This window comes from Cricetulus griseus, chromosome 2 (genome assembly GCF_003668045.3).
Source record: "Cricetulus griseus strain 17A/GY chromosome 2, alternate assembly CriGri-PICRH-1.0, whole genome shotgun sequence".
Classification (NCBI taxonomy): Eukaryota; Metazoa; Chordata; class Mammalia; order Rodentia; family Cricetidae; genus Cricetulus; species Cricetulus griseus.
In genome coordinates, this window is record NC_048595.1 from 200,416,945 (window position 1) to 200,432,521 (window position 15,577).

General features: G+C 43.4%; 1 protein-coding gene across 2 annotated transcripts in view; it reads right to left on the reverse strand.

The window, feature by feature from the left end:
- Pcdhac2 (protocadherin alpha subfamily C, 2) overlaps positions 1-15,577 on the reverse strand; it is a 197,572-nt gene that overhangs the window by 33,461 nt on the left and 148,534 nt on the right. Inside the window, exons 1-2 of one of the 2 annotated variants that reach the window (XM_027398102.2) lie at positions 9,267-11,828; positions 86-144 (exon numbers count right to left, since the gene is read on the reverse strand). In XM_027398102.2, the coding sequence (XP_027253903.1) occupies positions 86-144; positions 9,267-11,828 (2,621 nt within the window). Of the gene's footprint in view, positions 1-85; positions 145-9,266; positions 11,829-15,577 lie in introns of those variants that run through there. The other variant, XM_035440185.1, reaches the window with a different exon arrangement.

Genomic DNA, 15,577 nt, shown 5'->3' on the forward strand with positions numbered 1-15,577 from the left:
GGCCTGGGGAGATACAGTTTATCTAACAGAACCCACTTCAAGTTACTCCCAAGAGAAGAAAGGAAGGAAGGAAGGACATACATACCTGTGCATGCCTGCTCTGAGCGAAGCAGAGTAACGCCAGTCAGGGTTGGGCTGTCGGGGCTGCAAAAATCACAAAGGGAGTTTGCTGTTAACATGGCAAATCAATGTGCTCCCAGGGCAGTATTACTCGATTAGTTGGCCCTTCAATATTTTCATGCATCCAGTCAAAAATACCAAACGGGACATTTCATATGGGATGCTAAAATGAAACATATAACATATCACTTTTAGGAGAAAATTAAATTACATGGCCCAGACTGAATATCAAGGAAATTCATATTTAGGAGTGTTGTGAGGGTCACATTTAGTTCTGCTCTGCCCAATATAAGTCTATGTTCTTAAAACACTAGAGCAGTCTGTCTTGTGACAAGAAAAACTTTCATTGTTTTTACCCTCAAATGCCCCACCAAAGGCACACCTTCAATTCTGTAGTCTAGCTATAACAGAAAACACAATTACACAAATTCTGCCGATCTGGCTGGACTGCAGAGGACTGCAATCTACTGCTGGCTTTGCAGACTGCAGTGTGTTTGAGCCGGGAAGGATGTGTCCAGTCATAACACTAGCAACTGCTAACAGCTTCTTCTACTGATAGAGGAGGGATAGTACTGTACTGGCTCCCCGCTCCTTTCTCACACTTTACCTCCTCATTTAATTCTCTTCACTAGGCTCTGATTGCTTACCAGGAAGTAGCTGAAGTCCATGAAGACCCTGACTCTTTCTGCACCACCTGTGTCCCAGAAAGAAATTTTGTGTGCCCTCTGCCCACAGACTATCATTCCAGAGTAGAAGTAACAAAGGGGAAAGTATGGGCACCCGAAGGCCAGGTGGGGAGCCATGTACTGGTTAGAAGGTACTCAGACTCACCAGAGACAAATCAAGCGTGAATACTAAGATGTAGTTTAGATGGAAAATGGAAATGGGATGTAATTGTGCTTTCCTCTGGTTACATGATCATAGTTAGCATCATAAAGCTGTAGCAATGCCAATAAACCATTTCAAAGTACAAACTAGTCTTCCTCATCGCTCACATAGTTCATGCAAATTGTGTAAAGTATTTTCATAAACACTTCATAGTTCACAGAGAAGTGATAGAGCCAGAATCCCAAACTTCTAACAGATTTAGGGATGGCTAGGCGGTACCCAGAGAACCTAAATCAAGGCCTAGAAAAGTGACGAGTCTGAATACTGTATTGCTGTTGTCCGCTGACCTCCACCCCGCACAAGCTGTCACTTCGTTCTCTTGTATTCTGCTGGCAAGATATGTTGATGTTACTGGCTTCATCCTTGGTTTCTAAATCTATAACATGTTATTATTGTTCCATATAAAGTAGCATAAATCACCCACAGACCATATAAAGCAAGTTTCTGTTCTCTACAAGTACTGTTAGAGGCAATGAAAGAGAGTGTTTGCAAAGAATTTTGTGAACCTGAAAACATGACTAAAATACATCTGATTAAATTCTCACCATCACCATCTCCTCCTGCCATTGGCAGTACCAGTGTCCGCTTGTGCACGAAGAAAATCTTTTTAGAAAGATTCTGGCATCTCCTGAGTGACTGTTGCTTATTTTTCTATGATTGGGTAATACTCATGATGAAAATTACCGAAACTTGATCTTGGGGAATGAAATCACTAACTTCGATTTGCTGAAAGGCACAATTCTATCAGGACTGAGCAGGAGACTCGCTTTATTACACAATCTCGCTTCCTCAACAACACATTTAATTTGTCATGTTGCTATTTTCAATTAACAGTCGATTGGCAACAACGTACTTCTCAGATTCATTTGCCAAAATGATAGTTACGAGATTTCTTATGGCAATAAGACCAGACAGGGACAAAGAAAGGAAGAAAGCAAATAGTATATTGTAATTCACCATCTAATACTACACAATGAAATAAGTACCTTTATCCTAATACTTTTCTAACCAAACGATACATTCTGTGAAATTGATTGTAACTGTTTTACTCATAAAACACACAGATATCCCCCACAACATTAGTGAACACAGAATTCATGAACTTTTAGAATGTAGCAGAGGTCTGACATTGGATAGGTTTTCAGAGGTGTGTGTGTGTGTGTGTGTGTGTGTGTGTGTGTGTGTGTGTGTGTGTGTGTGTTTTCAAGACAGGGCTTCTCTGTGTAACAACTTTGGCTGTCCTGGAACTCACCCTGTAGATCAGGTTGGCCTCAAACTCATAGAGATCCACCTGCCTCTGCCTTCCAAGTGCTGAGATCAAAGGTGTGACACCACACTCAGCCTTTTAGAGTATTTTAAATAAATGAACTGTCACACAAGTTGTGATAATTGTACTTAAAATATAAAAATGAGTGCTCTTCAAAGACACTAAATTTGCTTGGTTGGTGAATACATATTTACTTCAACATACCTAGATACTGATCCATCTTAAAAGAATATAAAATTGAAACCCAAAAATATGTGTGGATTTCATACAAAATTTGGTTAAATTTGGAAAAAGTTCAGGTTGAAAGACTGACAACTGACGTATCTGCTACAAGACACTAAGGCCTTGGTCTAACTATGATTATTTACCTCTAAAATATTTGGACATTATATCTCTTGGTTTTGTTTGTATGTTTGTTCATTTGAGAGAAGGCATCATGTGCCCAGGCTGGCTCAAACCGCTATGCCAAGGCTGACTTTGAATTCTTGGTTCTCCTGACTCCCCCTGCTAACTACACTAAGATTGCAGACTCAGCCACCATACTTTTGTGTGCTGAATTTCCAATGGTGAAGTACTCCAGTTAGTCTTTTAATACAATGATAGTCACAGAACATCAGATGCAGAAAAAAAGTCAATTAGGTAATCCAGTGATGTAATATTACTGAAGAACAAGCACTGACTTGAGTTCCTGCTAAAATTATAGCAAAATTTAATTTATCCTGTTCTGTATTATTTGTAATTTGTGCCATAGGATCCTTAAGCAACAAAAGGCTGAGTCATTTCTAAGAAAATTTAAAGTAAAACAGGTTTAAAATATCCTGTTATTCATAAACTCACATGAACGCTCAGTGAAATAAAATGCTGTCTTTTCAGCTGGGCATTGGTGGTGCAGGCCTTTAATTTTATCACTGAGGAGGCAGAGGCAGGTGGATCTCTGTGGGTTCAAAGCCAGCCTGGTCTATAGAATGAGTTCCAGGACAGCTAGGGCTACACGAAGAAACTTTGTCTTGAAAAACCAAATGCAAAAAAAAAAAAACAAAAACAAAAACAACCACAAAACCAGTCTTCTTACTATGCATATCAATGTTGAATTTGTCAATAAACTGCTCTTTGAAACTTGAAACTATATGCAATATCTTCCTTTTCATTCAGGATGTATCCACAGCCAATTTTTCAGAGTGCTGTCTAATAGACATTGATCTAAATTGCAGTAGGCAGAGTGCTAAGACAACCTCGAGACCTCCACACCACATGTGCATGTCCTGTATAATCTCAAGACTCAGAGTGTGGTGACTTATCGCCATAATTGCGTTTATACCGCTCAGCTGTCTTTCTAAAAAGGGGGATTATTCAGGTAGGACTAACCTAGTCATAAGAGCCTTTGGCATCCAGATCTAGAAGTTCCAGACAGAAAGAAGTCAGAAAGATGGAAAGCATGATCGAGACTCCATGTGACAGGTGATTCTCTAAGGCCAGCCCTGTGAGCAAGTCACATGACAGGACATAAGAGAGACATCTTTGAGCGGGGAGTAATGGGCCCTCCTTGGTCCCAGCAAAAAGAGATAAGCCAGCATAGGATTCTCTCCCCAAGGAATAGAACTCTGCCAACAACCTGAATGGATTTCCAAGTAGATTCTCCTCCAGAACCCCCAAAAGAGTATCTAGCCATTAGGTGTTGAAGTTTTTAGCTTTATGAAAACTGAAGTGAAAAACTCAACCACACAGCGCAGGACTATAAGACACTAAATGGATGAGGTTTTAACCACTAATTCATGGTAATTTGCTACAAAGCAATAGAAAAGGAATGCATTAAACATAATACTGAAAATAATAATCATGACTGTACATTACATTTCAGTAAATCAAAATTTGGAAAAAGATAAACTTGAGGATTCTGGGTAGAAACCTTCCTTCCAAGTACAACATGTAAACTCCAAGCTACAGAACAGGAAAGGAAAATAAAATATGCATGATACGTTCTAGTACAACAGAAAGTGCAAGGTCTGGTTATTCTGGATGCACAGCCTGCAGTACAGCAGCAACTCTTTTCCACACAGTAGGACCTCCCTGGAGCCAGCAAGGCCAGAAAGAAACTGACATTTCTCTTCACCTTTGCAATGTCAGATATTTCTTTGCATGTGCCAAGTTCAAATTCTTGAAAAGAAAAAGCCTGCATAATTTTTAGGTTAGCATATTTAAAACATTGCTAAAGAGTTCTCTTGACCTCTGAACTTTAAAGTCATGGCTACAGATTATACTGGTCAAAATATTATATTGATAAGGTAAAATGTGTTCATATTATAATATCCATGAAAACTGTTCCAAGTGAGGGAGGTCCTGTAAAAGTCACATTTAAGAAAACACCTGTAAAAACAAACATCCAGACCAAAAAATCAAAAATAAAAAGGCCAGGCAGTGGTGGTACACATTTTAGTCCCAGTACTCAGGAGGCAGAGGCAGGTAGACCCATGTGAATTCAAGGCCAGCCTGGTCTACAGAGTGAGTTCCAGGACAGCCAGGGCTACACAGAGAAACCCTGTCTCAAAAGAGAAACCCTGTCTCGAAAAACCAAAACTAAATCAAACAAATAACTGCACCTGGGATAACAGACTACATGTGACATGAAATCAGAATGGGAGCTACTTGAAAGGAGGGAGGAGACTAGATGGTCGGGGGAGCACCAATAAAAAGAAAGTATGAAAATTCCATGATGCAACCAATCATCTTGTATGATAACAGAAGGAGGACGAAAAAGGGGAGAAAGAAGAAAGGAGGAGGAGGAGGATTATTCCATTAAATTCTCCTAAAAGTATCTTGGTGATGGCATTTTTTTCCTCAAATACTTGCAAACTGACATCATTCTGACCTCTCATTGAAAGCAAAAATTCATAGCCAACCAGGGCAAGAATCCAGAAATGAACCTGCTATTCTTTCAGGCAGACAGAGTGCCAATAGACAATGTATAAAATGCCAAGCTGTGACCATGCAGTGTTATGAGTAAGACCAGATGCCCATGTAATAGATTACAGTGGAGTCAGAGGAGAGGGTAGGTCAAGGGCAAGCAAGCCACAACAAACACATTTTTCCAGCAATAAGAATATGTATGTCTAACCTGGAAAAGCTGTTGCTGCTATTGATGCAGAACACACTGCTAATATATATATATATATATATATATATATATATATATATATAGTCTAAAGAGATGGAGAAGAGCAGTCATTCTTCTGTTTGGCTCAACTGTCTCTATGGGAAAAATGAGGAGGGATTCATTTGAAGAAAATGCTGTGCTATTAGACCAAGAACAATAAACTTTTCCCCTCAGGACAGTCCTATAGCCCAAATGAAAATGGCAACACTAAACATCCCCACCCACTAAAAAGTGGTCATCAAAGATGAAATGCTAGAATAGAAATTCATGATTAAAATTTCTTGGCCTTGGAGCTGAAGAGATAGCTCAGTGATTTAGAGCATTTGCTGCTTTTTCAGAAGATCAGGGTTCAGCTCCCTGCACCCACATAGAGGCTCACGACTGCTTGCAATTCCAGGGCATCTGATGCCTTCTACTGCCCTCTGTGGGCTCTGAAACACTTGTGGTGCAAAGAAATTTGTAGGCACACACACATACACATAAAAATAATGAGTACAAAATAAAATCTCTTGGTCTTGTGTGGTGTGGGATATCACATGCATATAATCACTCCGGAGGATCAGGAGTTCAAGGTCATTCTCAACTATGTATTGAGTTAGAGGCCAGCGTAGACCATAGGAGACTCTGTCTACAAAAAAGCAGCTTTGTCTATTCTGACAATAACACACCATCACGTTATTATACCTTGAGTGTAAATCATTCCAGGACAGAGCCACAAAATGACAAAGTCAATCCTAGAGGAAACCCTTGTCTGGATTAAGTTGTATATGCACGTACAGTTGGTAGAAGTAACTGAGGATCTGATAACTGCAAATTGCTTCATTATACAGAAAAGTGAAGCCAAACTTAAACCTCTCTGCCATTCTTCATGATTTCACATGCTGTGCTACTGAGGACTCCAAATGACTCACTAGCAATCAATCTTAGGATTTGGTCTTTTCATGGAGACTCTGAAAGAGGTGCCAACTACTTTCTCTTCAGGTTTTCCGAAGGATCCAAAGAGAAATTCTGCCCTGTTGCCAAAAAGCCATCCTAGCACAACTCAGGAAATTAAAACAAAACAAACAAACACTGTAAGTCTGATGCTAAATGTTGATATTTAATAAATAACAAAAGATAGCTTTCTTAGTGAAAGAACAAAGATAAAAGCTCTGAGTAAGCTTTGCCAATGGTACAGCAGTAAATAAATAAATAGCTGACAGTGGCATTCTGCCTGAATATCCCATGCAAAAAATATAATTGGGATTTCTGTCTACTCCTACTATTGAAGAAAGCAGGCTTTAGAGTCAGAAAGATGTGGCTTAAAATACAACTAGCAGTGTGTTACATTATATAACCTCTCTGATATTGTTTCATGTAAAACGTACAAGAAATAAAATCCCATATACACATAGTGCAAAGTAGAGTATATATAGCAGGGTGGCCAATGAGTAAAAATTCCTTCACTCTTCATTTCCAATCCCCATCTAATTTAAATGCTGGCACATGGCATTAGTAGCATTCCAGCACCCTCTTGCCATCTGCAGTAACTAGGAAAGAAAGAGAAAGCCCTACCTGGGAAAGTCATCTTGACCTAGCAATGATGATTTTCAAAACAGACTGACTTCTGTGGCCATTTTGCCACGCTAGAGCAATGGGACTGACATTTTCTCCATAACTGCAATAAACTCAAGAGCTGTAGACCTTGGGACACTTCACTGAATTCTGAGAAACGTCTTTCAGATATCATTTGCCTTTACTAAATTCATGCACTCTCCTGGCAAAATCCCACAAAAGCAATCACTTTCTGACATAATTTTATCTCTCCATCAGAGGTTTGTGTGCCACAGTAACTGTTAACATACAGGTCAGCGAAAGACAGAAATAGTTCGTGTATCAAAATGCCCCAAGTGTTGGGTCGAAGGAGAAAGGACAAGCATGTCATTTTTCTATGCTTCCAGCACACAGCTGGTGGCAAAGCTGAGCCTGGCCTGGCTTGCTCTCCATATCTCTTCACCACCTGCAGGCTGCCCCAGTCCAAAGGACGCTACCTGAAATTGTTAAGCACAAGTCTAGAGCATCTTTATTTAAAGACAAATCATTTTTATAGGCTTCCAAAAGCTACCATGTAACGATTGTGGAAATGCTTTAATGCCCCACTTCCTCCCTGTTCTCCGCCCCCAACCCTGCCACCACCACCCCCTTCTTAGTCTGCAATCCGCCTCCATGGGAACTCAGCATTGATTACTTTCAGCTCTTCTGATAAGTGAATAACAGCCAGAGGAGAATGAAAACTGCAATCTACTGTAAACCAAGAATGGAGATTCTGTGGCTTATGCATTACTCTCCTTAAGATGGCTGTGAACTTTGAATGTGGAAGTATAGACATTAGTAAACTTTACCAATGTGCTAATGAAAAGCCACAAACTATAGGAAAAATAAATATTATTAATTCATTTTGTGCTGACTCTCAGAATCCTAACTGCAAGGTAGTTATTTGGAAAGTAAATTCACCCCTATTTATAGGACAGGATTTTGCTTTGAAATCCAAGTTTAAAGGAACACAAGGCATGCACAGAGTTACTACCCAAGTGTACCAAAATATTAGTGTACTTTTCATTCATTCGTACTATGCATTCTTCATTTTAATGAACAATCTGGCCTGTGACTACTTAAAACTCAAAACTAGTACATAATACAAACCATCATGTACAGTAAACCAGCCACCTTCTAAGCCTTTTATACTATTGCAGGACTAATTTTGGATCCAGAAAATGAACACATACTTTCAGAGTATTGTCATTTAACTTGTAGACGTGAAAGGCTTGGAAAGTATCCTTCACGTTTCAACAAAAGCACAAATTGCTAACATGGAATCAGAAGATTACTAATATTTGAGGATATTTAAAATGAATTCTGGGACCTCATATTAAAATTAATTCTGAGTGTGCTAAGGAAGGTGGCTAGGTTGGAGTTCTTGGTCTCTTATTCCCCAGCCTCAGCTTGTCCTGGTCTTCACCATCCCCACATACTCCTAGCCCAATTCTTCTCTGAGTTCCCTCAGCCAATCAGACAAATCTGTACTCATTTACTCTGGCTTACTACCATTCACTCCCTCTCACAGCCTTCCACAAGAGTGACCATATCATCCAGCCACTGCAAACTCTAGCTTCAGAGGGACCCCAATGTGAATTTCCAGAGAAGCCTATCACATTAGCCCTGTGTAATTGATTGAATAAGTTTTAGGGACAAGGTCTCACACTATGTAGCCTCAGCTGGCTTGGAACTCTTTATGTAGACCAGGCTGGCTTCAAACTCACAGATATCCACCTGCCAATGTTTTTTTTCTTTTTTCTTTTTTTTCTTTTTTTACTGTGGACCTCTAAGATAAAAACAGCAACAGTACCCAGAAGTAACCATGCATCTCTGGAGGTCTGAAAGTGTATATATTTAATTTTTAAGCCCAAAGCAATTACCCTGTAGATGATATGGCAGAGGTCATTTTTCCTTGAACCTCACATTACGTCCAGTATATAACCCTTACTCCCAGACCTGTTCCATTTCTACAGAGCTGGGCTTCAAGACTAATCCTCACTTCTCAAACACTTTTATGGCTAATTCTTCACCTGTGCCATTAGAAAATGGTAAGTAAAATAATTCCCCAGGGCTTATTTCCTAGACAGCAAACAGCAGGTTATAATAAGATCAGAGATACCATTAATATTCAATTTACCAGATAAACCTTGTTGGTGTTAATAAATCAGTAATGCCAATCACATGGAACTAGGGGAAGGGACACATGAAAAAAAAAAAGAAAAAGAATGCATGGCTTTCTTGGAGACACTCTGATCACTCCCTCACCTCATTTTGAGAGACAGCCTCGTTTTTTAGGATAATCAGGTTCCCGGCACTCTGCCCACTTTGGCCGGTGAGATGCCTGTTGTCAGTCACCGATGCTTGGGCTCCCCCAGGCCCTGGCCCTGTCTGGGCCCCTGTGTTGTAAAACATGAAAGTATCACTCCCTGAGCCTGCTGTCAGGCAGGCCTTGTAGCAGTAGGTCTTGGTGAGAGAGCCGTTGCCTCTAACCTCAATGAAGTGAGGCTGTACTTTGAGGCCATGTGGTATCCTGGCATCAATATTGTTATTGGCCTGTTTGTACAGCTCTGCAGGGCACCGCTCCCTCACGCCACAGAAGCCTCCACAGCAGGTCGTGCCATAAGCAGTGTGGCGGTAGCACTTGATGAGGCTCAAAACAATGATTGTCAAGAGAAATATAAAAGACACTGTGCTTAATGCTATTATCAGATAAAGTGTGATTTCAGAGTATGTCCGAGCACTCTTTATATGTCTCTGAGTGTCGGGGAGCATTTTAGAAACCCTGTCCACCACAGCTACTGTAATGGCCACAGTAGCTGACAGAGGCGGCTCTCCATTGTCACGAACCACCACGGTCAGGTTGAAAGTGGTACCACTCTCATCTCCTATCTTTCTGGTAATCCTAACTTCTCCCGTGTGAAGCTCTACTTTAAAGAGGTCCGAGTCAGAAGTTGGGACTAAATGGTAAAAGAGCCAAGCATTCTGCCCGGAGTCTGAATCCATGGCTATGACTTTGGTGACCAGGTAGCCAGCAGGGGCAGTCCTAGGCACCATCTCAATGGCTGCTGATGAGTTAGTTGAGGTAGGGTAGAGAATATGAGGGGCGTGGTCATTCATGTCCACCACATACACATTGGCGGTCACAGTGCTACTGAGTGGCGGCCTCCCCTTGTCCTGGGCTTCCACAGTCACAAAAAACTCTCGAAATTTCTCATAGTCAAAGGAATTGACAGCATAAAGGCTGCCACTGGCACTGTTAATGGAGACATAGGAGGTGACCGGCAGCCCTTGAATCTCCCTGTCTAGGAGTGAGTAAGTCACCTCTGCATTCTCCTTTTGATCTGGGTCTGTGGCTTGCACAGTGCAAAGCAGCACACCCGGCAAATTGTTTTCCTGGATGTAGATGGAATAGGAGTCCTGAAGGAAGCTTGGTGGATTGTCATTGATGTCAGAGATCTCAATCTGCAGTGTCCTTTGAGATGTGAGTGGTGGTATTCCCCCGTCAGTGGCTGTCACTGTGATGTTGTAGGCAGCTACCTGCTCCCGATCCAGTGGGCCACTCACCACTAGTGTATAGGAGTTTCCAAAGCCATTCAGCCGGAAAGGCAGTGTAGACTCCAGACCTAGGTTCACTTTCCGGTTGGAGCCTGAATCTTGGTCGTTCACACTGAGAAGGGCCACAACGGTGTTGAGAGCAACATCCTCAGGCACTGGGCTGTATAAGTCTGTGAGCACCACCTCGGGAGCGTTGTCATTCACGTCAAGAATGTCCACCAACACCTTGCAGTGACCCGCCATGGGTACTGGTCCCCGGTCAGTCGCTTGCACATAGATCTGGTAAGAGGAAGACTCCTCATAATCCAGAGTCCCACTTACTCTCACTTCCCCTGTAGTGGCGTCGATGCTGAAGAGCTGTCTCTCCCTGTCTGATGTGTAGCTGCTCAAGGAGTACCTGAGTTCACCGTTTGAACCCTCATCCGGGTCCGAAGCATTCAATTTCACTACCAGTGTGCCTGGGGGAGCGTCCTCCCGCAGCTGGACGCGGTAAGTGGATTGGTCAAAGGCAGGAGAATTGTCGTTAGTGTCCAGGACGCGAACAGAGATCTGAGCCGTGCCTGAGCGAGCTGGAATGCCCCCATCCACCGCAGTGAGAACCAAGTGGTGCAAGGCAGTCTGTTCTCGGTCTAGGCCCTTCCGCAGTACGAGCTCCAGCACCTTGCTGTTCTCCTGCAGGGGTTTAAGGTCCAGCTCAAAGTGCTCGCTGGGGCTGAGCTCGTAGGTCTGCACTGAGTTGGCGCCGACGTCGGGGTCCTGTGCACTCTCTATGTGAAACCGCGCTCCAGGTGCCACGGATTCGCTTACCTGAAGCTGGTAGTCGGGCCGCGGGAAGCGCGGTGAGTTATCATTGATGTCCAGTATCTCCACCTGGATTGCGCTCACTGCCACCGGGTTGTGCGCCAGGACTTCCAAGCTGAGCACGCAACGAGGCCGCTGCTCGCACAGTGCCTCGCGATCGATGCGCTCGTTGACGAAGAGTGCTCCGCTGGTCAAGTCCAGCTCCAGGTAGCGCGGACTGGGCGCACCCAAATGGTTGATGCGCAGGCAGCCGGGTCCCAAGCGCCGCAGTTCCAGCCCCAAGGCTCTGGCCACGTTGCCCACGAGCGCGCCCGGGCTCTGCTCCTCCGGCACTGAGTATCGTAGCTGGGAGGCCGCAGGGCCTGGCAGCAGCACCAGCAGCAGCCGGAAAGACAGAAACAGCAGCCAGGGCAAGGGCCGCAGGGGTCGTGGATGCTCTGTCGCCCCAGGTCTGGTGCCCGCCTGCTCCATAGCCGCCGGCCCTGGCGGAGGCAGCCGGGGCAGGGCGGGAGGCAGCAGCTTGGCGAGCCTGCTCCTCGCCGGGCCCCGCCTCCGCCCTCGCGGCTCTTCACGGCTCACGCGCTACAAATGCCCGAGGCGGCTCCCCTCCCAGGCGTTCTCAAGGGCTCCGGGCCCTGCCGCCCCCGCTGACTCCCCATATCCCAGCTCCTCCACTTGCCTCCAGGCACTCCACGGGTCTTGGTTTTCTGCGACTGTCGCCGCCGCCACCGCCGCCGCCGCTGATGATGCTCTAAGGAGAGGGAGGGAGAAGCGGAGAGGGAGGAGGTGCTCCGCAAGTCCAGCTCGGATTCCGCACCCAAGTGGCAGCGGACTGCGACCGTGCACCGCCCTGCCACTCCATCTACTCCAGCCCCTTCTCCTTCATCCTCGACCCGCCGAATCCCAGCAGACCGCGGGAACGCGGCCACTCCCTTTATCCCTGCCCCCACGGTCCTGTTCATCCAGTCTCCACGCTCCCCAGCAGGCTTAACGCATCTTGTAAGATTAGCCTGAGAAAAGCAGCTGAGTCCCTAGAACTCCCACTGTCAGTTCCCCAGGTAAAGATTTCAAAGCGCCATCCAGGAAAATAAACTGTAGGGGAACCTGGGCGGTGCCTTAACAGTCAGAGGAAGTAAACGCTGAGGAGGGGCTTTGGGGCTTTTGAAATGTGGACCAGTTGTTTACTTGACCCCCACACCTTCCCAGCCCCGTTTCTTAGAAGTACAGAAATCCTTTAACTCCTAGGGCAAAGGGCAAAGAAATGGCTGGTGCTTTCTTCCGTGGAGCAAGCGTCCTGGGATCCAGCACTCAGTCCAGCTCCCAGCCACGTGCCTTAACTTTCAGTGTGTATTTTGGCATTTACCAACACGTCAGTGTTTAAAATTCTCTCCTTAAACAACTGGCTCCTTAAAGCTTCAAGAAAAACCCGTGTTCAACCTGTTTCGGTCACAGTAGGGGGAAAAATGTAGTAAAATTTCAAGCCACTCTTTCCTCGTGCTTTTACTAATCTTACTTCAAATCTTTTCATTTATTGCGCAAGACATTTTCTTTCAAGAGTGATTAATTTTTTTTTCTTTAATGGATGACAATGTCGTCAAGGGCCTACAAAGCCATTAAATCAGCAGAGTTACTCTCGTTCTGCCCAGCCAGGCTGGAATTTGAATTCATTAATGCTTTACAGAAAGAAATAAAAAAATATCACTCTGCTGTTATTAAGCAAAACGTAGGAAGCTGGGCTTTATCTTACTATAGCAGAAATATCGGCGGTACAGCTCATCTTCTGCAAATACAGGTCTCCAGTACCTCTGTGCCCGCCTCAGACTCCTCTTAAATTGTTACAGAGGCCACACGCAAATGCTCTTCAGTGAGCATGAAAGCTGAAGGAGCAGAGGAGGCCGCTCTGTGCTGTGTCATTGCCTCCCGGTTCTGAATAGTCAGCTTTCCCAACCCTCTTCCAGAAAGGCTTGAAACCACAGGCCCCTGTGCAAACTCCATTTGCTGCAACATTCTTTTTTCTTCCTTATCTCCCAGTTTCCTTGTGCTACATAGATGGCCCCTTGGGTAACTTTCTAGCTATGTACTGGAAGGAAGCCAGAGTGAGACCTGACATTTGGCATGGTTCCCTCCATTGGCAGGACAAGTTGATGGAGCCCAGATTTCGAAGACCAGGGCCAGCACATCCTTCCTTCTACGACCTACTAAGTGTATCCACTAACAGTGTCCCACAACCTAACCGATTCCTTCTAGAGAAGCTAAGTTTCCTCCCATCCCTGCCTATTTGTCCTCTTTGTTCCATCAAGGGTGCAGAGTGGGAAGCAATTTCCATCAAAATCTATTCCTGTCTCCTTTTTAAGGTCCTTGGCTTCTCCCTCTTCTGTCTGTATCCTTCCCAAACATCCCCCAGTAGCTCTGTCTGTTTGCTGTGGTAATTTGATCTCTGGGAGCCTTAATCTCTCAAGAGCACAAATTGTAGACCTGGCCTATGTCCTCACCCATTACTTATTTCAGAAAACAAATGGCCTGTAAGTGGAATCAAGTTATAAGTTGTCAGGAAAAGTGACCTTTCTTCCCCTCAGCTCCTCCAAGCCTCATAGTCGCTGCCACAACTGCCCAAAGCCACCGGGTGTTGACCATGCATGATCCTATGCCCCTGAAAAGATCACAGGCACTTAAGGAAGAGATAAAAGTGACAAGGGCTTTGTGGTGCTTTTAACAGAAGCCCCAAGTACTGTGCCTCCAGAGGAGGAAAACGCAGAATTTGTTTTTCAGACATCTATAAGAGTAGCGGCTGAGATGTCCTCTTTTTTGTTGTTTTTCAGAATTATAAGCTCCAACTAGTATTTACTCCTTCAGTGGCTGGAAGGGCAAAAGAGCAGCAAAAATGGCCTCCTTTCCAGAGACTAGATGCTAAAGAGTTGATATTCTATTTGGCACCACAGTGATTTCTTTTCTCACTATATTGTACTGAGATTCCTGCCAACCTTACCAATGTTTGCAATGTGATTGCCCAGACTGTTGCTAAGTGCCTCATCTACAAACATTTGTACTAATGCCCCAGTCATACTATTGTGCTTTCCTTCCTTTTTACCTTTAAGTATTCCAATTAAAAAACAGAGTAAAACTGATTGGGAGCATAAAATATGGAAGTAGTTGCGCCTCTGCTAAAGACTATGTATCTTTCAATGCCTAACCTTCAGTTTGCTTGTTTTAAATAATGGAAACAAAAATAAAACCTATGAGGTTATTGTTATAATTAGAATAACTAATAAGTTATTTGGACAGTTTCTGGCAAGCACGCTATTGTTATTGGTGGTAGTGGTGTTTATTAAGTGTAACAATTGTTAGTATCAAATAACATCTTGACTAATCACCTATATGTGGCATGACTCCTTAGACACAGATAAGCAACTATGACATTTACGAAGCAAATGGTGGCTGGGGACAGGTAAGTATACTCAACGTCTAGCTTTTCCAAAGTTTTCAAATATTTCTAGAACTTACCCTGTATCTTGAAAATAAAAGAAGCAACTCTTTCATATCAACAATATATGGTTTATATATCACTTCTTTTGTATTTGTTTTATGTATCTTTGTGAGTGTCTGATTGTGTGTGTGGGGAGTACCCACTGAGGCCAGAACAGATCTCAGATCCCCTAGAGTTGGAGTTACAAGTGGTTATGATCCACCCAATATGGGTGCTGGGGATCGAACTTACCTCCTCTGGAAAAGCAGCAAGTACTCTTAGCCACTAAACCAGCCCCGGAAAAAACTTATATCCAGCTGTATAGTAAAATTACTAATTACAAAATAAAATTACTTCTCCATAATTAATAAAAGGTGACATGATAAAAAGAGCCATAAGACAGGTCACTGTATTTGTCTGCCCCTGTGCTGGACAAGAACTTCGAAATCATATTCCTCAATTATGTTTCTTAATTATATTTGTAAAATACATCTCCCATGAGGTCATTGAGCACAGCAGCAAAAACCAATCACAACAGAATTAAGACTGCAAGAAAAAATACTCAAACTCAGAAAATCTCCTAGTTCTCATCAATTTTCCTTAATTACTGACATCATTATAAATCATTTTACTTTGAATAACCAAATGACTTGAGTTTGGGGGCATGGGACAAAAGGAAAATACTAACTAGTCACTAGTTTTATCAGGCTTTCAGTATGAATATATGTCACAAAAAGGAAAATCTAATTTCCTTTTT